Raw genomic sequence first — 23,907 nt, 5'->3', positions numbered from 1 at the left:
TTCCCGAGAAAGTCAGACTACTAAATGTTTCATGTACAAAGTGCCACAGAACTGCCTTCCTGGCCATTGGATCGCACTGTGTATCTCATCCACCCAGTCCGCTAGAGCTGACTTCACATGTTAGGACAGGCATATCTGTATTTCAATGAGGTATGAGGTCCCCCGGCTACCGTCATCTGAGTTAGGCTGCTGTTGAAGCGGTGCACCAGGGTATGGTCACTGTCACATGCAAACAGCTACTTGGAGCCACACGTGACAGCTAAGTGTCCAGTGGGGATCAACGGTTAGTGAACTCCTCTGGCATTACACAATAAGCCCCTTCATCAAAGGTGCTACCCCTTCCTGGATATCCGGTACTCTGGGTGAATTCCTTCGTCATTCAGAAGTAGGAACACAGTTTTCTAGTACTGCAGTAACATTGGTAGTGTTCGGATTCGTTCTGTATTTCACTTAACCATATAACCATATAACCATATAACAATTATAGCATGGAAACAGGCCATCTCAGCTCTTCTAGTCCATGCCGAACTCTTACTCTCACCTAGTCCAACGACCTGCACTCATCCCATAACCCTCCATTCCTTTCCTGTCCATATATCTATCCAATTTAACTTTTAACGACAACATCGAACCTGCCTCAACCACTTCTGCTGGAAGCTCGTTCCACACAGCTACCACTCTCTGAGTAAAGAAGTTCCCCCTCATGTTACCCCTAAACTTTTGTCCTTTAACTCTCAACTCATGTCCTCTTGTTTGAATCTCCCCAACTTTCAACGGAAAAAGCCTATCCACATCAACTCTATTAATCGCCCTCATAATTTTAAACACCTCTATCAAGCCCCCCTCAACCCTCTATGCTCCAAAGAATAAAGACCTAACTTGTCCAACCTTTCTCTGTAACTTAAGAGATGAAACCCAGGCAAAATTTTAGCAAATCTCCTCTGTACTCTCTCAATTTTATTGACATCTTTCCTATAACTCGGTGACCAAAACTGTACACAATACTCCAAATTTGGCCTTACCAATGCCTTATACAATTTCAACATTACATCCCAACTCCTATACTTAATGCTCTGATACCAAAAGCTTTCTTCACCACCCTATCCACATGAGATTCCACCTTCAGGGAACTATGGACCATTATTCCTAGATACCTCTGTATCATGGTATACCCTACCATTTACCATGTATGTCCTATTTTGATTAGTCCTACCAAAATGTAGCACCTCACATTTTTCAGCATTAAACTCCATCTGCCATCTTTCAGCCCACTCTTCTAACTGGCCTAAATCTCCCTGCAAGCTTTGAAAACCTACTTCATTATCCACAACACCACCTATCTTAGTATCATCTGCATACTTACTCATCCAATTTACCACCCCATCATCCAGATCATTAATATATATGACAAACAACATTGGACCCAGTACAGATCCCTGAGGCACACCGCTACACACCGTCCTCCAATCTGACACACAGTTATCTACCACTACTCTCTGGCGTCTCCCATCCAGCCACTGCTGAATCCATTTTACTACTTTGATATTAATGCCTAACAATTGAACCTTCCTAACTAACCTTCCATGTGGAACCTTGTCAAAGGCCTTACTGAAGTCCATATAGACAACATCCACCGTTTTACCCTCATCAACTTTCCTAGTATCCTCATCAAAAAATTCAATAAAATTTGTCAAACATGACCTTCCACGCACAAATCCATGTTGACTGTTCCTAATCAGACCCTGTGTATCCAGATAATTATATATACCATCTCTAAGAATACTTTCCAATAATTTACCCACCACTGACGTCAAAAACTCACGGGCCGATAATTGCTAGGTTTGCTCTTAGAACCCTTTTAAAACAATGGAACCACATGAGCAATACGCCAATCCTCCGACACCATCCCTGTTTCTAATGACATTTGAAATATTTCTGTCAGAGCCCCTGCTATTTCCACACTAACTTCCCTCAAGGTCCTAGGGAATATCTTGTCTGGACCCGGAGACTTATCCACTTTTATATTCCTTAAAAGCGCCAGTACTTCCTCTTCTTTAATTGTCATACCTTCCATAATTACTCTTCTTGTTTCCTTTACCTTACACAATTCGATATCCTTCTCCTTAGTGAATACCGAAGTAAAGAAATTGTTCAAAATCTTGCCATCTCTTTTGGCTCCGCACGTAGCCGCACATTCATGTTCTTGGTTTAACAAGCTCAAAGACATGAGCCCTCTGCAACTGGATCGTTGACTTCCGCATCAGGAGACCACAGTCAGTGCAGATCAGAAATAACATCTCCTCCTTGCTGACAATTAACACTGACACACCTCAAAGATACATGTTTAGCCTACTGCTCTACTCCTGCTATAGCCATGTCTGTGTGGCTAAGTACAGCTTAAGTGTCATCTATAAATTTGCTAATGACACCACTATTGTCAGGATTTAAAATGGTGATGAGGAGGCATACAGGAGCAAGATAGACCAGCTGGTTGAGTGGTGATCACAACAAAAACCTTGCACTCAGTGTCAGTAAGACCAAGGGATTGATGATGGACCTCAGGAAGGGGAAGTTGAGGGAACACACACCAGTCCTCATAGTGAGATCAGAAGTAGAAAGGGTGAACAGTTTCATGTTCCTGGGAGTCAACGTCTCTGAGAATCTACCTTGGTCCCAACATATTGATTCAACTGCAAAGAAGTCACGACAGCGGCTATATTTCATTAGGAGTTTGAGGAGATTTGCTACGTATGTGACCAAAGACTCTTGCAAATTTCTACAGATGTATCGTGGAAATCTTATCACCGTCTGGTATGGCGGGGCCACTGCATTGAATAGAAAAAGCTTCAGAAAGTTGCAGACTCATCCAGCCCTATAATGGGCACCAGCCTCCCCAGCATGGAAGACATCTTCAATAGGCAATGCCTCAAAAAGGCGGCATCCATCATTAAGGACCTCCATCACACAGGGTGCCCTCTTCTCATTGCTACCATTAAGGAGGAGGTATAGGAGTGTAAAGACACACATTCAGCATTTCAGCAATAGCTAAAGAAATTTGGCCTGTCCCCTAAAACCCTCACTAATTTTTATAGATGCCCCGTAGAAAGCATTCTTCTAGGGTGCATCACAACCTGGTATGGAAGTTGTCCTGTCCAAGACCGGGAGAAGCTACAGAAGATCGTGAACACAGCCCAGCACATCACACAAACCAATCTTCTGTCCTTGGACTCACTTTACACCGCACACTGTCGGAGCGGTGCTGCCAGGATAATCAAGGACACGACCCACCCAGCCAACACACTTTTCGTCTCTCTTCCCTCTGGGAGAAGGCTCAGGAGCTTGAAGACTCATATGGCCAGATTTGGGAACAGCTTCTTTCCAACTGTGATAAGACTGCTGAATTGATCCTGACCCGGATCTGGGCTGTATCCTCCAAATATCTGGACCTGTCTCTCGGTTTTTTTGCACGACCTTACTTTCCCTTTTCTTTTTTTCTATTTATCATTTATAATTTAAATTGTTAATATTTACTATCAAGTTGTACTCCAGGGTATGCGAAGCGCAGAATCAAATATCGCTGTGATGATTGTATGCTCTAGTATCAATTGTTTGGCGACAATAAAGTAAAGTATTATTAGTAGTATTAGGTTCTTTCCCTCTGCCATCAGATTTCTGGATGGACACTGACCCATATACACAACCTCATTATTTTTTTTTGTTTTCTTTTTGCATTACTTATTTAATTCAAATTTTCATATGTATTTCTCTTATTGCAGTTTATAGTGTTTTTATTATGTACTGCACTGTACTGCTGCTGCAAAACCACAAATTTCTTGCCATATGGCAGTGATATTAAACCCGATTCTGATTGTCCCTCTGGTCAGCTTTCACAAGTGCTTGATTTGATTCTAACTTATTCAGTCGCTTCTCAGGCTGACTTCGGATCACACAGGACACATTTGGGCTTGCAGTCAACCAGCTTTGGATCGGGAGCAAAAGTATGCTTTAAGCTGCCTTCAAAGATATCATTCCCTTCCATTGTTGCATCATGATGAAACTTTGAAGCATGAATAGTGAAAGTATTCTCACTTTCTGGCTTGACCTACCTCAATTAGTCCTTCACCATGTCATCTGTTGACCCATTGTCCTAGCTTGCTGCTCATTGCCTTTTGTGTTGTGCTATGCATTACATTTGCCTAGTCTTTAAAACTCACCAGATTAGGTTTTCAGTTTAATGGCGCATTTCATTAACAGCATTTAGCTGAACACACCAAGAGAATGAACCTTGATTCATTTTTAAACAATATGTGGCAGTGCCGTTGCCCAAATCAATACATTTGTTGTTGCTAATCAACTATTGGCTCTAAAGCCTAACTATTTTTGATAGACTACACAAGTGAGTTCAAGTCACCACCCCATCTACTACAGTACAATGTCCCTTTCCTTTCCAAAGCCCTTAAAATTGTTAGGTTCCTTTTCTCTAACTCTGATTATCCCTATCCAATAAGATTCCTCCATCTTCCATCCTGGAAATGCCATAACCATGGTGATGAATAGTATTCTATAATGCAATGATGGTAGTTCATTATCTCTACTTGACCTTTATGCTGGGCTTTAAACAGCCTAATGCATCTTTTCCTCTGTTAACATTTGGATTCAGTTCCCAATCTGAGGCAAAGTATCCCTAGCAATGACACCTTTCCGGAAACCCTTCAAAGGTCGATCAGCGATCCTGCCACTATCTTCACTAGCATGTTACTCCTCACTTAGGCATTTTACATAAGATCCAGCTTTTATATGTATTTTGATGGAAACAATGCTCTCGTATTCTCTCATTTGCTGCAATGCACATCTGCAGTTGGTCAGCAATATTTTAAATGCTCTCATGGGAACAGTCAAACAGCTGTGCTGTTTGAAGTAGCCGATAGGCTGGAGGTGAGAACTCAGATCAAAGGAAGAAGAGATAATGCTCTGTGAAAGGAAGAATGGTTTAGGACATTCCCTTCCTGCTAACTTGTTGCTCCGCTATCTGACTTCCATTGTGAGTCTGTTTCTCCTTTCCTCAGCCACTTTGCTCTTTCACCTTTTGGGAATGTGTGGAAAATTGGATGAGTGTGTATTTGGTGTTAGTCTGTACCTAATGATTCCTAAGGAGTTGGTGACTCCGTGGCTCCTCCCCATGGATCCAGACAGCAGAGCTATCGTTTTGAGATGTGAGTGGTTTGTTCAATCAGATTCCTTGCCTTCGAATGACAACTTGTATCTGTGCCTGGACTTCTGACAGGAACAGCAAAAGAATTTTCATCACATAATTGAATAGATTTTAGTAGGATGGGCTGGCAAATTGTATTCCTGCCTCCATCATTCCCACTTCCATTTTAACAAAAGGACGAGCAACCAACCAGCTCAATAAATGTCTTCCAATTACCACTATTTAAAGCTGCCACCCACTGCTCCTACTTTTATCTGTTGGATAAATTTAGAAGCAACAGTAAGTGGCCTGTAAATTGGAAGTTGATCTTATGACGTTGCTTAACATAACTCTGAGATTGGTAAACAAAAATCTCTGTTAGGTCTTAAGCGGTATCGGAATCAGAACCAGCATATATATCACTGTCATGAAATACGTTGTTTTACAGCAGCAGTACATTGCAATACATAATAAAAAACTATAAATTAAAGTAAGATGTATATATTAAAAATTAAATTAAATAAGTAGTGCCAAAAGAGAAGAGAAAATATTGTGGTAGTGTTCATGGGTTCATTGGCCATTCAGAAATCTGATTGTGGATGGGAAGAAGCTGTTACTAGAAACTATGGGTGTATGTCTTCAGGCTCCTGTACCTCCCCCTCGATGGCAGTAACGAGAAGAGGTCAATGAGAAAAGGTATTGAGAAAAGTTCAATGGATGTAGTGTTAATTCATTAATTAGTGGTGACCGCAGTGAAAGATGGTACAGGCAGACTGAGCTAAATAGCCAACCTCCTTCTTCTATGGTGCTTCCATTTATTTTCAGACATTGATGATAACTTTTTTGCTTGGACTAATCTGTTGAAGATGTTGGAAGTACTGAATAGGTCAGGTCAGATCATATCTGTAGCAAGAAAAACAAGTGACATTTCACATAACACACACAAAAAATGCTGCTGCATTCACCAGCACTTTTTGTGTGTGTTGCTTGAATTTCCAGCATCTGCAGATTTCCTCGTGTTGGCATTTCAGATAGCATGCTTTATATTAGAGTTCCAACTTATGCAGTAGATTTTTACTTACATGTATTGGTAGGGTACTTGGGCTGATTCAAAAACTCATGGTTCAGAGTGAAGTTTGGGCTGCTTAATTAGATCCTGAAAAATTACAAAACACACGTGTTTCTACCTCAGTTTTCCTGAACAGCTTTATTATTCTTTATCCTAAATTCTTCATTTTTGCCTCACTGTATATTTATGTACTGCTGGAAAACCATATGATTATAAGTGATTAATAACTTTCCAATGTATAATGTGGCAAATATCAGATATTAAATAAATAGTTTACATTTTAATAATGAAAAGAGTGATACTTACTAGAGATGTCAACTAGGTAAAAGTTAGCTGCTTAAAATTTATCTGAAAATTGCCGTCTTAAAAAAAACAGTGAAACATCAGAATCAGAATCAGGTTTATTATCACCGGCATGTGTTGTGAAATTTGTTAACTTAGCAGCAGCAGTTCAATGCAATACATAATATAGAAGAAAAAAATAATAATAAATGATAAGTGAATCAATTATAGAATATGTATATTGAATAGATTTAAATCATGCAAAAACAGAAATAATATATATTAAAAAAGTGAGGTAGTGTTCAAGGGTTCAATATCCATGGCAGAGGGGAAGAAGCTGTTCCTGAATCACTGATTGTGCGCTTCAGGCTTCTGTATCTTCTACCTGATGGTAACAGTGAGAAAAGGGCGTGCCCTGGGTGCTGGAGGTCCTTAATAATGGTCGCTGCTTTTCTGAGACACCGCTCCTTGAAGATGTTCTGGGTGCTTTGTAGGCTAGTACCCAAGATGGAGCTGACTAGATTTACAACCTTCTGCAGCTTCTTCCAATCCTGTGCAGTAGCCCCCTCATAACAGACAATGATGCAGCCTGTTTTATTTTGTATAAGTTTATTTTATTAAAACAAGTCAATGTACATTTTGTTTTGTATAAGTTTTACTAAAAATGTTTTAACTGAGTTCATTTTATCACCTTTGTACTTAGGTGTGTCTTTCACCGTGTCAATTATCATGTACGCCCTTTGGATTTCAGCGGTATCTCAGATGATTGCAGGAGACATTGCTAATTGCACTTCCACTACAACCAACTTGAAGTTTGGTGTAAATTATGGCTGGTCTTTTATGGCAGCTCCTTTTGCAGTATTGTTCTCTTTAATTTCTGGCTTACTTTTCATTAAAATCGCAGGTATGAACCACAAGAGAAGTGATTTGATTTAAGCATTACGCATTAAAATATATTAAAATATAACAACATTGAGACATTATAATTTGAAGACCCCTTATATTAATGAATTTAATTTCCAATGGTAATTTTAAACTGCATCCTCACATTATGAATTTCCTACTGCGTCCATAACCTTTCATCTTTTATGAAAGGTTTGCACTCTTAGAAACTGCTGTTATTTCATAAATATAAAAGACTGGGCAATATGCAAATACTGTTTTGATGCTGCACTTTCCTACATGCAAAGAGTGGCACACTATTTCTTATAGTGACAATTCGATTTATAAATTTTGATAAGGGACTCTACAAAGTGTTTGTAACAAGTTTCCAAAAGAATGTTGCTTTTAAATAATCAAAACCGCAAGGTAATTTCAAACTAATTTTCTGTTACAATCATCAGTTAGTTTAAAACTGAGCTGTTGCTGGTCTCAGGTGACAAATCCTCTTTGGTTTCCTATGATTTGCATTGATGTTGATTGAAGATCTAGCCCTCTGACTTAGAGCGTTTTTGGCTACTACTTACACCACTGGACAAAATGCTGGTGCAAGGAGGCAGGCAGGTCCAAGGCTCTACCTTTGAATCTTTAACATATTTCACACGTTTTGTTATACTTCAAATTCTACAAGTACACTTAAAGTATTTTTATTTGCTTTACCAATGTCGAAATCCATCTGCCCACTCTTTAACTAATCCAATCATGTTATACATTTGGTCAGAAAATATGTTAACTCTGTAGTATGATATAGTTCCATTCCATTGACCCACAGTTCATGCAGGATATATCTCTACACAATTACAAGGGTAGACAGAGTAAACAAAGGGAAACCATGGATATGCAAAAAGTAAAACTGAATTCTGAGTAACTTTTCAGATATAACACAGCAATGTGGGCTACTTGCTGAACCATCGGGTCATGGGTGAGAAAAGTTGATCTTAAACTGATCATTTTCAGTGATAATGATCTATAATCTTATGGAGAACCACTGTAGATCTGAAAAGGATAATAGCAGGAAGCAATGGAACATTATCTGCATATCTAGAGGAGGTGGATAGATACATATTAATAGACCTTGGATATAGCAGAGACAAATTTCGCAATTTGCCAACTGCCTTTACTGAGGAACAGCTTTGTATTTTTCCTGTTATGAAATATATGACTCACTTAAGAACTTGAGTCAGACTTGGTCAAAGATCCAAAATGAGATATGATGGGGTATATTCTTTCACCATAGTTATTGCATACAATAGAGGAAACTATTCCCTCAGTGTTGTTGCCTACATATTTTCAAAACATGTAATTTTCTGCATTAAAAGAAATTTTCCTTCCTTCCTAAAATTTAATTTGACATTTATCTTCAAAGTAGGTTCAGAAAAGAAGCAAGTAACAATCAAAATGAAAGTATGTACATCTAAGTTTAAGAAAAGTTGTTTTTTTAATGTGATTGGTTGGTGTGCATAGAAGTTTAATGTATCTGGCACAAATATATACATCAGAACTCTGCTGAAGAAGTCTACATTTTCCAAATTTATACATTTTATTTTCCAGTTCTAACATTTCATTGCACTGCTGCATTCCTACTATGAATAGCAAAACTAAATGCAAACCATGAGACCAACATGAATTCATCCATTGCTTTTGGGCTGCTAATTGAGCCCAGCATCAGGACCCTACTCCTGTATCACCCTCATCCCCTAACCCCCTATATCCATGCTTAGCTCTTCAATTTAGATCAATTTTTTTTAGTGCTTTTAATTGTGCTTGGTGGATTTTGGTAAAATAGGCAGTTTTTATTATCCCTTGAACGTATATAATTCATTATTGAATAGTTATCTATGTGTGAAGCAGTGTTCTGGAATATAACCACTAGAGTTTGAAGTTTTATTTTTGTGAGTTTCTGTACTTTCTTTCCAGAATTTTAACAACCTTGAATTATTTCAGGAGCATTTTTCTTTTGGAATATGCATTTCCATGATACAAAATTTCACCCCACATCTCATCATAGAAATGGTGGCACTGCTTTTCTGAAAGAGATATGTATTTTTGTATATGTTCTATATCAATCCATGAAAAGGAAATTTGAAGTACTCTAAATATGATTTCATAGTTCAGATATTTTGTATTATCTATATTTTGAGCTTTATGAAAATGAAACCATTTAACTGATATTATTTGTATTAGACTGTAACTATAATCATGTTCAACAAAATAAGGCTGTAAGCTGTTAATGGAATAATAGTTAAGACTCAGTAGAGAATTCAATGCTTCTATAAGTACAGGAACATTTGGACTTTGTATACACTTGTATTTTAAAAGTTTAATATTTTTATAATTAAAATATGCTTATATCATTAAATCATTAAACCGGTGTCTGTTGGTTCCTGATCTTTCCAACAGTGCAAGCTGTTCATATGCGTTACATTCCTCTGGAGCAGTCATGATCTTGAACATTGCTTTCACATCATACCTTCAGTTATTTTGTTGTAAGGAGAGCATCCTGAATTTCTCCACTCTTTCCAATACCAGGGCCCATTTTGGTAGATGCTTTATTTAACTCCTCTAAAACCTTCACATCTTTCATGAATCACCTGAAAACTAGACAATGCTTCAGCTGTAGCCAAGCCAGTGCCTTACTGAGGTAATTCCCCAATTTTCTACACCATGCGTCTACAAACCCACAATCCCATCTGTGTTTTAATTGTTTTCTGAACCCACATTACCACCATAAAACAGTTGTTATCATGTATTCTCAAGTCTATTTGTCTTTTACAATTCTTGTTTGTAGTTCTATGTGAGCTTACGAACATATACTCTGTGAGACAAGATACATTGTTGGCCTCACCAATGGTAAACTTGCTTTATTAGTCGAATAAGAAGATGGCACAAGTAAGAATAAATCAGATCACTGAAATGCAATTATAAAGATAACCTCTCTTTCCTGCAGATCACAATTAGTTACCCAGCTTTGCGCAAGTACATGTAGAGCAACTTGGACAAAGCTAAATCAATATATAGAGCCTATGAAAAGTATTCATCTGCCCCCACACCCCCTTGGAAGTTTTCAGTGTTGATCAGTGTGTAAAAAAACAAATTAAATCCAATATGATTCAATGTAGCAAAACAATAAAACATGAAAACTTCTGGTGGGGGGGGGGATGAATACATTTTGTAGGCATTGTATTTGGAATCAGTACTATATTGATATTGGTACTTGTTTATTATTGTCACAAGTACTGAGATACAGTGAAAATCTTGTCTTGCGTACTGTTTTTACAGATCAGCTTATTACATGGTGCATTCCTCTAGAATAAGGTGAAACGGTAACAATGCAGAATAAAGCGTACAAGCTACTGAGAGAGTGCAATGCACATGAATAAATGAGGTAGATAATGCGGACGAGTCCATCTTAGCACATCAGAGGTCTGTTCAGGAATCTGATAATGGTGGAATGAAAGCTTTCCGTGAGCCTGGTTATACATGCTTTTGGGCACTTGTATGTCCTGCTCGATGGAAGTGGGGGGGGGGGGGTGTGGAGAAGAGAGGATGTCCGGGGTTGGTGGGGTCTTTGATTATGCTGGCTACCTTACAAAGGAAGTGAGAAGTATAGACAGAATCCATAGAGGGGAGGCTAGTTTCCATGGTTTGCTGAGCTTGTCCACAACTCTCTGCAGTTTCTTGGGATCACATGCAGAGCAGTTCCCTTACTTAGCCATGAAGCAATTGGATAATGTGATGAAAATTGGTGAGGTCAAAGGAGACATGCTAAATGGCTTTAGTTTCTTGAAGAAGTAGAGGCATTGGTGAGCTTTCTTGGCCATTGCATCAATATGATTGCTCCAGGACAGGTTACTGGTGATAGTCGCTTCTGGGAACCTGAAACTTTCAATGCTCTTGACTTCGACACCATTAATGAGTAATGCCTGGTTCATATTTTTATTATTATGCTATAGGTATTTCATTTAGCCGTTCTGTAAGAGCTTTCAGCCTGTTTGGGTTACTGTTGCTGAAAAGGGATGATGAGGAATGTGTGCCATCGAATTAGGATTGTGGAACTGGGGGGGGGGGGGGGAGGTTTTTTGGTGACGGACATTAAGGTTGATCTCGGGGCTTTTGTTTGGTGGGAGATGAAGAGAGAAGACACTAGAGAGAACCGGTTGTGGGATTGGACCCAGTCACGGGACAGTAATTCGATGGAGCCAGGTGCCAAGATCGACTGAGGATCGCTGAAATATCAGTGAAGTGTTGAGCTCCAACTTGTGCACATTTAACTGTTTAATTAAAATGGGCTCTTTTCCTTTTTGTTTTCCTGTTAATTAAGTTTCATAAATATAATTCCTTTGATTGCATTCAGTGTGCTGTCTGTTATTTCGTACACTAATTTGTAACAGGGTAGCAAATTACACAGCATCCACACAAACTAGGATTTGGGGTGGGAGAGCCATCCCAATCTCATGTGTTTGGCTGGACTGCTGTGTGCCTTCCCTAGACTTACGCAGCCAAGGAAACCAAGGGGTTTCAAATGTATATAGGATCACATGCATTGCCCCCGTTCTAATGTCAATGATTGATATTGAAGGAAAGGTTGTTGACATGATGCCTTATCACCAGGCTCTCTCTCTCTCCTTCCTGTACTCCAACTCATGTGGTCCATCATGGTTTGGTCACCTAATTACAGGAAGGATATTAATAAGGCTGAAAGAGTGCAGAGAAGGTTTATAAGGATGTTGCCGGGACTTGAGAAGCTGAGTTACAGAGAAAGGTTGAATAGGTTAGGACTTTATTCCCTGGAGTGTAGAAGAATGAGGGGAGATTTGGTAGAGGTATATAAAATCATGATGGGTATAGATAGAATGAATGCAAGCAGGCTTTTTCCACTGAGGCAAAGGGAGAAAAAACCCAGAGGACATGGGTTTAGGGTGAAGGGGGTAAAGTTTAAAGGGAACATTGGGGTGGAGGGGTCTTCTTCACACAGAGTGGTGGGAGTGTGGAATAAGCTGCCAGATAAAGTGGTAAATGCGGGCTCACTTTTAACATTTAAGGAAATCTTGGACAGGTACATGGATGAGAGGTGTATGGAGGGATATTGTCCAGGTGCAGGTCAGTGGGACTAGGCAGAAAAATGGTTCAGCACAGCCAAGAAGGGCCAAGAGGTCTGTTCTGTGCTGTAATGTTTCTAGGGTTGCAACATCTGCAAACTTGTAGATGGAGTTAGAATGGAATCTAGTCACACAATCATGAGTGTACAAGAAGTAGAGTAGAATAGAGAAATGAGGACGTGTCCCTGTGGGGTGCCCATGTTGAGAATAATCATGGTGGAGGTGTTGCTGCCTATACTTACTGTTTAGTCAGGAAGTCAAGGATCCAGTTGCAGAGGGAGGCATTGACTCCCCACATCCAGAGTTTGGTGATGAGTTTGCTTGCAATACTAATATTAAAAGCAGAAGTGTCATCAATAAACAGTAGTTTGATGTAAGCGCCTTTACTGTCCAGATGCTTCAGAGATGAGGGTACGGCCAAGGAGATGGCATCTGTTGTGGATCTGGTTTGGTGGTAGGAAAATTGCAGCGGGTCGAAATTGTCTGGAAAGCTGGAGTTGATGCATACCATGACCAGCCTCTTGAAGCACTTCATGATGGTAGATGTCAGAGCCAATGGATGATAGTTGTTAAGATATGTTACTTTGTTTTTCATGAGTACCGGGATGATAGTGGTCTTCTTAAAGCAAGAGAGAACCATAGCCTGAAACAGGGAGAGGTTAAAATGTTTGCAAGTTCCCTTGTCAGTTGATCTGCTCAGGATCTGAGAACCTGGCAGGGGGCACCATCCAGGCCTGATCCTTTCTGTGGGTTCACCCTCCAGAAGACCCATGTCTATGACAGTGAGGGTAAATTGAGGTGCACTGGAGACTGTGAGGGTGAGTGTTGACATACCCTTCTGTTCAAATGCACATAGAATGTGTTAAATTCATTGGAAAGGGATGTGCTGTGTTAGCAATGTACATGATTTAGTATGTAAGCCCTGCCCTAGCAGAGTAGATGAGTTAAGATGTGAATTTTACTGTTAAGAAGTTCAAAGTTATATATTTTGGTGAAAGGAACAAAGGGAGGCATTATTAATGTAAGTTCTGGGGGAATGGCAGACAGATATCTGTAAGCTCAAGCAATTTAGCGGAACCAAAACTAATGGTGTGAAACTGAGTCATTTGGATTGGAGGAAGGAATTCTAGAATTCCTGATGAGGCTTTAAGGAAGAAGTAGAGATTATCATAGAAATCAATTATTTTTTATCTGAGTATCTATTTTATTTGAAGCAGTAAAAGATAGGGTCTTTTGTTTATCTTTTTTCCTTTCCCGTCCCAGTGGCAACTAATTGATGACCCCAAGAAAGTTACTATAGTTGAAAAATTAAATTTGCAGTGAAAGTAAACTCTTGCCACTATTCAAGACATGTACAGAGACAGGAGTGTAAAAAGGACCCGAAGGATCATGGGGGGTTTAAGTCATCCCAACCACAAACCGTTCCAGCTACTACCATGCGGGAAACGGTACCACAGCATTAAAGCCAACAGGCTCTGGGACAGCTTCTTCCACCAGACCATCAGACTGATTAATTCATGCTGATATAATTGTATTCCTATGAGATACTAACTGTCCTGTTGTGCATACTATTTATTACAAATTACTATAAATTGCACATTGCACATTAGACCGAGATGTAACAAAGATTTTTATTCCTCATGTATGTGAAGGACGTAAGTAATAATGTCAATTCATTTTTTGTAATTTATTTTTTATTGAATTTCATCATCAAATAAACTTTTCCATAAGATGTATTTCAGATACTGTACATATATATCATATAATCATATTTGTCACAATTCTCCACATAATATTTATCTGAAGTATACTCTTATAGAAAGAAGAGGAAAGAAAGAACAATTGAAGGAGGAAAACTATATGCAGAGTAGGGAGTGATTTTTTTTAAACAACATATTCATTGTTTGTGAGAATAAAATCAGGCCTATAAGATGTTACGTAGTTAAACTATTTTTTTCCAGTATGAATAAAATTGTTCCAACTTATGATTAACAGATATTATCTTCTCCATTTTGTAAATGTCCATTGTAATTTCCATCCATACATTTAAAGTTGGGCTCTCCTGTGATAATCATTTCCTGGTAAGGGTCTTTTTACCAGTCACCAGCAGTACATTCATTAAATATTTATATTTCCCTCCTTTCAACCATTCTTGAGGTATATACCCAAAATATATGGTCTCACTCTCTAAGTTAGTATCTCAATGAAATTTGCAGAATATAACTTAATCGATCTACTCCCTGAACAAATAAGAACCAAGAAAAGTGAATAATAAAAAGAAAGGTAAGGAAGGTGTGGTTCCAAGGCTGGGGTGTCTAGATGACCCTGGGTTGGGCTAGAAGAAAAGTCTAGTCGTGGGGGATAGTCCCTCCTACCTGTGGGTTGAGGGACCCCGTTGCAGTACCTATAAAAGTAAGTAAAAAAAAAATGTCCATTACACAGAAATGATTTCCCTGTGTATCCCTCCCATGTATATATTCTCATTTAGGTGGGGAAAAAGGAATGAATAAATGATTTTTTTAAAAAATTGAGAAAATAAAAAACACATTATAACACGTATTTCTCGAAATAGGCATATCACCGTCTATTTTTGCTTCCGTTTAGTTTATCAGCACTTTTAAAGTTAGCCAAACCTTATGGCTCTTCTGGAGGAGGTGAGGGTTGCCTTCGGAGAACTCACAGTCCCTAATAAAGTCAATTCAATGAAAAATTTTAATGAGTTTCACTGCAATTGTTGACAATCAAATGTTGTCTTTCTGTGCTCAAAATATTAGTGAACACTGCCATCTGTCGTTCAGTTTAGGAACAGCCTTATTTCCAGCTTCAACCACTTTGGATAATCAGACAGCTAATGGCAATCTTAACATGGTTGGTCTGACAGCAACAAGTGATAACAGGATGTCCTCATGTCCGCAAATGTTGGTGTAATGTAAAATTACAATCCATGAAATGCACAGTTGCCAAGTGCCAGTAGACATAGCCACTTATGTCTTTCACAATGAAATGGTGACTGACCCAGAAGAGACCCAGTCATAATTTGCTCTCTTCTTCACTCACCATTGCACACTAGCAATATCTTCATAACTCACTTAATTTGTACTGCATTAGGCCTGTCAGCAATAATTGTTACATAGCAAGTTAAAATGAAAGACTAATGTAGGTCACTCAGTATTGAACAATGCAGCCCACTGTCAATTAACCTTTCAGTCATAAAACTTTGTGATCTAAAAATAAATGTCGATGAGGAGTTCCAGGAGCAGAGAAAAGTAATGCAATATTTTTCTCTTTGGAAAATGTTTAACAAAAGAACTGTGTGATCTGCAATTAAGTGAGAGTGATGGAGTGTTAACAATTCATATGTATTTTATCAGAGCTCAGCTGCCATCCCTCTGTGACTACGCATTTTCATGAAACATACCAACAATCACATATTTCTATTTGCTGAGAAGTTTAATTTTAATGAAGAATGATTATAAGGATCAGTTTTGCTCAGATTGTAATAAGTACAAAGACTGCATTTGCTGCTTGCAGTGATAGCCATGAAGTCTAAAATACTTCAGTTTTAGTTGTTTAATGTAATTATATTCAAGCATAACTTGACATGGGAGATTTACTAAACATTAATTTTGGGCGCAGTTTGACACTGGATGCAGATTGATCCGGAGGTGAAATAAAAAGTTTCTCAAAACACTGCTAGTTTATCTTCAGGTTAGAAAATGTCACTTATCAATTTAGATAAAGTAAATTGCAGAATGGAAACAAAAGGCTGCAGAAGCTGAGAAGTAGAGCAAAGAAACAAGATACAGGAGGAACTCCATGGGTTAGGCAGCATCTGTGGAGGGAAATGGACAGCTGATGTTTTGAGTTGAGACCCTTTATCTGGACTAAAATATGAGGATATCCTTTATGTTTCAGACCAGATGTAGGGTCTTGACCCGAATTGTCCATGTTGTGAGCAGTGAATGCAAGTAAAGTAATAGTGCTGAAGAAGCAGATCGGGATACTGGCCTTTCCTTACCACATAAGGGGGAACTGTAAACAGCCTTCCGCTTACAGTCCTTTCTGCCATTATTCAATTTGCTGTTATTCTACTCTTTCCATCTCATAATTTAAGAGATTTATCTGGTTATCAGTTCACACTTTAACTTCTAAGCAAATAGTTCAGTGGCTTAATATGCTCTGATAGAAAATGATCATCTTGCAGAAACCAAATGCGACATTCATTGGAGATATTTCCTTGCGAACAATCTATATTCAGAAATGATAAGGAAGAGATCTCTCTCTCTCTCTGCTGAATTAACACATACAATTGGAATAGATAGATTAGTGGGGATTGTATTCAACTTCCTCATTCTGTCTGAGTCGATAGGTTTTGCTGCTAATAATTTACGCACAGTTATGAAACACATTAAACAAAATCTGGAGAAACCATTTTCTCCTATCAATATCTATTCTAGCATAAGATGGAGCAAAAGTATTTTTAAGTCTACCCCCTTTCACTAGCAGAAATAATTCATTCATTACATACTCACACCAATAAAATACTGTATATTTGCAGTACATTAAATCATTGTATAAAACTCAGAATCTTCAAATCTTAGGGCAGAGGAGGAAAACATTCACATGTTAACTGTTCAAAAATACATATCAGTATGAGAACATCAAGGTGACATTGACATGATGCTGGTTCAGTGTTTATGTATGCTGCAGCTATGGTGCATTAAAGCATTTTATATTGCAGGCCTTTTGTTACATACAGTACTATTTCAAATAAAGTTAAATAGCAAAGTCATTTCTCAATATATTCCAAGCATGCCCACTAGAGGGAGCTGTTGCATATCTTTCACAGCAATGGGAGGGGATCTCGTCATGACTCTGGAATATGTTGGGTTGGATTCCACTTTATTCATAAAACCTTGCTGATCACTCATGCTCCATGCTTCATTACTGGGGCTGTGACTTGGAACTACTTGGTACCAATGTGGTAACTACTCCTCAAGCTGCAGATCTTGAGATTTGGTATCTCCAAACTATGAGTGGCCTTTTCTCAGCTTATTACTGATTTTGAAAGTCTCTAGTGATAATAAGCACTTAAAATCATTAAAAAAATATTTAAATAAATTAACAATAAACATACTTTAAAATACCTTTAATCATTAGAAAATATTTAAGATATTAATATTAAATATTAAAACCAAGGACTTGATTATTGAAGTCAACAACACCATTCAAACAAACAAAAGCATAATTAGATGTGCCAAGCCAGGCTAGTACGGCTGACTACAGGCACATGGATAAAAGAGAGTGAGAGGGATTTGGGCCAAACATAGACAAATTGGACTAGTTGTAGATGAGATTCTTGGTCAGCATGGACTAGTTAGATTAGAGAACAAGTTTCCATGCTCTATGACTTTATAACTATAAAATGTTACTTAAGCAAAGAGAGAACAGAAATGTTGACTGAAGCCATCCTGTCAGTCTAAGGGATGAATTTACACACACAACTGGAATAGCTTGATTAGTGGGTATTGGGCTCAATTCCCTCATTCTCTCTGAGTCAATAGGTAGAAGGCCAAATGTAGTTTGCATCCAACCCCCCAGATTAGGATATCTGTGCTCTGCCTCTGACCTCAGTGATGAATCCAGCATTGGAATGGAGCTGAGATTTGGCAACAGCTGATATTCAGCTCACCTTCAACCTCCCCACTACAATGCACGGATGCAGAAATCAGCGACAGGGTTATCTGGGATGAACGATTCACTGAAAACTCCCAGCAGAACTGCCAGGGTTGAAAAGTCTAATATTAGAGGGCATGCATTTAAAGTGAGTGGGGAAGTTCCAAGGAGATGTGTGGGGCAATTTTTTTTTACGCAGAGAGTTATGGATGCATGGAATACACTGTCGGGGTCGTAGTGGAGACACGATAAAGGCTCTTAACGTCGTTTGTAGATAGGTACATGAATGTGGAGAAGATGGAGGAGTATGAGTCATGTGCAGGCAGAAGGGATTAGTTTAACTAGAATAATTAGATCAGCACAACATCGTGGGGTGAGGGCCTGTTCCTGCACTGTACAGAAGGGAAACATAATAACTGCAATGAATAAAGCAATTAAACTAGCATCAAATGGAGATGGAATATTGCGTATATGGCTCCTCTCACATCAACCCTGACCTCACCCAACAGAGATTTTCCCTGTCCTTTTTATATTTCTCCTTCCTTCTCTGTAATTTGAAGCAAGTTTATTTTCTCTCTTTCCCAGTTCTAACCAAAGATCTTCAACCTGAAACATTAGCTCCATTTTCTTTCCACAGATGCTGTCTGACTTGCTGCATTTCCAAGATTTTCTTTCTTTAAGGAAGTGCAAAAGTACATTTTGTAGAATAAACACACAAAATTCTCCAGATGCTGGACATCTTGAGCAACACACGCAAAGTGCTGGAGGAGCTCAGTAAGTCAGGCAGCATCTAGAGAAGGGAATAAACTGTCACTATTTCCAGCTGAGACCCTTCATCAGGACTGGAAAGGAAAAAGGCAGAAGTCAGAATAACAAGGTGGGGGTGGGAGAGGAAAGTACAATCTGAAGGTGATAGCTGAGACTAAGTGAGGGGTAAGGTGGGCGGGTTGGAGGAGGAGAGGGATGAACTGCAGACAGAGTGATAGTAGAGGAGGCCAAGGACAGACATGTTTGTATGGGAATGGGAATGAGTTGAAATATGCGGCAGACAAAGTTTACATCAATAATGCTCCCCAACTCTTTCTATGCTACATTGATGTTGCTTTCTACACTCATGTATCATCTTTGCCTCCAACTTCCACCCTGACCTCAAATTTACTTGGTTTATCTCTGATATTTTTCTCTCCTTTCTCGATGCCTCTGTCTTCATCTTTGGAGGGAGACTATCTACTGACATCCTTTACAACCCGCTGACTCTCATAGCTACCTTGACACTACCTCAGCCAAAGCTGTCACTTGTAAAAATGCAATTCCCTTCACTCAGTTCCTCTGTCTATTCTCAGGATGCGGTTTTCTATTCTAGGACATCTGAGATGTCTTCTTTTTGAAAAACGCAGGTTTCCCCTTCCACGATTATCAATGCTGCCATCACCTGTATCTCCTGTATTTCTTGCACAGCAGACCTCACCCCATCTTCTTGCCACCATAACAGGGATAAGGGTTATCTTCTTACCTAGCCTCAACGAGCCTCCACAGCCAGGGCATGATTCGCCACAACTTCTGCCCATCTCCAATGGGACTCCACTACTAAGCACATCTTTTCCTCCAAACTCGTCTTCTCCGCTCCCCCACCCCCCACTCCCCACCGCCACAATGGCTGTCAATAGGACCACTCACTATGTTCCTTCCTTGTCCAATGAGGCCAATCTCAGACTGGAGGAGCAACACCTTATAATCCATCTGGGTGGCCTCCAACTTGATGGCATGAACATTGATTTCTCTAACTTCAAATAATTACTCCATTCTCCCTGCCTCCCCCCCCTCCTTTTGTCAATCCCCATTCTGGATAACCCCTCACTCCTTCCATTCTCCTCACTCGTCTATCACCTTCCTCTGGTTCCCCTCCTCCTTCCCATTATTGCATGGTCTACCATCCTCTCCGATTAGATTCCTTCTTCTTCTGCCCTTTACTTCCTCACCTATCACTTCCTACCTTCTTACTTCATCTCCCCTCGCTTACCACCCACCTTCCCCTTCATACGGTTTGCCCTATTGCCCACCCACCTTGCCCTTCATACGGTTTGCCCTATTGCCCACCCATCTTGCCCTTCGAATGGTTTGCCCTAATGCCTGACAGCTTGTACTTCTTCCCCTCCCCCCACCTTCTTATTTTGGCTTCTTCCTCCTTTCTTTCCCGTCCTGATAATGTACCTTGGCCTGAAACATCAACTGTTTATTCCCTCCATCAATTTTACAGAATACTCTGGAACAGAAAAAGTTGTAACTAGTTGTGTAAACCATATTTGGATCTGTATTAATGCTAAAAATGATAATTTAGTCAAACACTGAGTAATTTTCAAAATACCCCTTGTGTTTCTTTGATATCTTGCCACAGCCACAAGACTGGATGTGAAGGAAGGCTCGGATCAACAAAATTCATGCAATTAAGAAGGACCTGGAAGTTCCTAGAACACAGCTTTGCATAATAGATTGGACCCATCTACAAATCGATATGACTTCATTCAGAAATAACGTTGGAAATAAACTCTACTGCTGGTCTCCACTGTGTCTCAGCCAACTGGGTAGCTGAGTGATTTCTGCTGGCCCATATCCCTGGGTATTGGACATTGTGAATTCTGGTTCCTGAGTGGTCTCTGCTGGCCCATATCCCTGGGTATCAGACATTATGAATACTGGTTCCTGAGTGATCTCTGCTGGCCCATATCCCTGGGTACTGGACATTGTGAATACTGGTTCCTGAGTGATCTCTGCTGGCCCATGTCCCTGGGTATCAGACATTGTGAATATTAGTTCCTGAGTGATCTCTGCTGGCCCATATCCCTGGGTATTGGACATTGTGGATATTGGTTCCTTGGGTGTCTGTGGCTCACCCCTCGGTCCTGATCCCACAGTGAGCCGAGGAGGAGGTTTTTGCTCTCGTGAGACAAATCAGGTGGATATATCCCCAGGGCCTGACAGGGAGTTCCTTTAGACCCTGGAGGAGTCAAGTGCAGAAGCTGTAGAAGAGATATTTAAATCATTATTAGCAACCATAAGACGATAAGATATAGGAGCAGAATTAGGCCATTTGGCACAATGAGTCTGCTCCACCATTTCATCATGGCTGATCCAATTTTCCTCTCAGCTCCAATTTCCTGCCTTCTCCCCATAGTCCTTCATCTCCTGATCAAGAATCTATCAATCTCTGTCTTAGATATATATAAAGACTTGGCCTCTACAGCTGCCTGTAGCAAAGAATTCCACAGATTCTCCACTGACTGGCGAAAGAAATTCCTCCTCAGCTCTGTTCTAAAAGGACACCCCTCTATTCTGAGGCTGTGTCCATGGGTCTTAAACTCTCCCACCATCCCCTCCACATCCACTCTATCAAGACCTTTAATCATTCGATAGGATTCAATGTCGCCCCTCATACTTCTGAATTCTAGTGAATAAAGGCCTAGAACCATCAAGTGCTCTTCCTGTGACAACCATTCAATCCTGGACACATTTTCATGAATCTCCTTTGACTCTCTCCAGTTTCAGCACATCCTTTATAATATAAGGGGCCCAAACCTGCTGACAATACCCCAAGTGAGGCTTCACCAGTGTTTTAAAAATTTTCAACATTATGTCCTTGATTTTATATTCTAGTCCTATTGAAATCAATGCTGACATTGCTTTTGAATTCCTCACCAGAGATTCAACTACAAATTAGCATTTAGAGCATCCTGCACAAAGACTTCCAAGTCCCTTTGCATCTCAGTTGTTTGTATTTTCTCTCCATTTGGAAAATAGGAAACCCTTTAATTTCTCTACCAAGGTGGATGACCATTCACTTCCCGACACTGTATTCCATTTGCCATTTCTTTGCCCATTCTCCTAATCTGTCTAAGTCTTATGTAGCCTTTCTACTTCCTCAAAGCTACCTGCCCCTCCAGCCATCTTCAGACTGTTTGTAAACTTTGCAACAAAGCCATCAATTCTGTCATCCAAATCATTGACATATAATGTAAAAAGAATTGGCGCAAACACAGACCCCTGCGGAACACCACTAGTCACTGGCAGTCAGTCAGAAAAGACTCCCTTTATTCCCACTCTTTGCCTCCTGTCAATCAGCCACTGCATTATCCATGCTAGAATCTTTCCTGTAATACCATGGGCTCGTAACTTGTTATGTAAGTCTCACGTGTGGCATTTCGTCAAAGGCCTTCTGCAAATCCAAGTGCACAAGATCAACTGATTCTCCTTTGTCTACCCTGCTTGTTACTTCTTCTCCAAAGAATTCCAACAGATTTGACAGGCAAGATTTTCCTTGAGGAAACCTTCCTGACTACAGCGTGTTTTATCATGTGCCTCCAAGTATCTTGAGACCTCATTGTTAATAATCGACTCCAACATCTTTCAACTACTGAGGTCAGACTAATTGGCCTATAGTTTCCTTTCTTCTGCCTGTTTCCCTTCTTGAAGAGTGGAATGACATTTGCAATTTTCCATCCAGTCTTCTGGAACCATTCCAGAATCTAGTGATTCTTGAAAGATTATTACTAATGTCTCCACACTCTCTGCTGCCACCTCTTTCTGAATGCTGGCATGTAGACCATCTGGTGCAGGTGACTTATCTACCTTCAGAACTTTCAGTTTTCCAAGAACCTTCTCTCTAGTTATGGTAACTTCACACACTTCATGCCCTGACACCTGGAACTTCCACCATACTGCTAGTGTCTTCCGTAGTGAAGACTGATGCAAAATAATTATTCAGTTTACCTGCTATTTTGTTGTCCCCCATTTCTATCTCTCCAGCATTGTTTTCCAGCAGTCTAACATCCATTTTCACCTCTCTTTTACATTTTTATATCTGAAGAAACTTTTGGTATCATCTTTAATACAATTAGCTAGCTTACTTTTGTATTCCAGCTTTATCTTCTTAATAATTTTTTTTTAGCTGCTGCCTGATGGTTTTTAAAAGCTTTCCAGCCCTCTAACTTTCCACTAATTTGTGCTCTATTCCATGCCCTTTCTTTGGCTTTTATATTGGCTTTGACTTCTCTTGTTAGCCATGGTTGTGTCATCTTTCCTTTAGAATACTTCTTCCTCTTTGAGATGCATATACCTTGTGCCTTCCAAATTGTTTCCAGAAATTCCAGCCATTGCTGCTCTGCCATCATCCCTGCCAGTGTCCTTTTCCAATCAACTCTGGACAACTCCTCTCTCATGCCTCTGTAATTCCCTTTAGTCTGCTGTAACACTGATACAGGTGACAGTGACTGGAAAGGTACCGGAGGATTGGAGAATAGCTAATATACTTCTTTTGTTTAAGAACAGCTTTAAAAATAAACCATGAAATTATAGACCAATGTTCCTGACATTAGTAATGGGAGATTTATTGGAAGATATTCTAAGGGACTGGAAATATGAGTATTTGGATAGATATGGACTGATTAGAGATGATTAGTATGGCTTTCTGCATGGAAGGTGGTGTCTAACCAATCTTATAGAGTCTTTTGAGGAAGTTACAAGGAAAATTGATGAAAGCAAGGCAATGAATGTTGTAGACGTGGACTTCAACAAAAAAATGATAAATGGAATACAGTGTAGGGGCACGAATGATCACGCCCTTTGGTAGAAGGAATAAAGGCATAGACTATTTTCCA

The 23,907-nt window shown here is 39.6% G+C and overlaps 1 protein-coding gene across 2 annotated transcripts in view; it reads left to right on the top strand.

The window, feature by feature from the left end:
• LOC140200222 (transmembrane protein 182-like) overlaps positions 1–9,848 on the top strand; it is a 55,166-nt gene extending 45,318 nt beyond the window's left edge. For both annotated transcript variants that reach the window (XM_072263222.1, XM_072263221.1), the window contains one exon: positions 7,246–9,848. In XM_072263222.1, the coding sequence (XP_072119323.1) occupies positions 7,246–7,478 (233 nt within the window). In that variant the 3' untranslated portion in view covers positions 7,479–9,848. The remainder of the gene's footprint in view (positions 1–7,245) is intronic.
• Positions 9,849–23,907: the final 14,059 nt, after the last annotated feature.

The sequence above is a fragment of the Mobula birostris genome, chromosome 7 (genome assembly GCF_030028105.1).
Source record: "Mobula birostris isolate sMobBir1 chromosome 7, sMobBir1.hap1, whole genome shotgun sequence".
Taxonomy (NCBI): domain Eukaryota; kingdom Metazoa; phylum Chordata; class Chondrichthyes; order Myliobatiformes; family Myliobatidae; genus Mobula; species Mobula birostris.
This window is presented reverse-complemented; position numbering and strand designations above follow the sequence as displayed.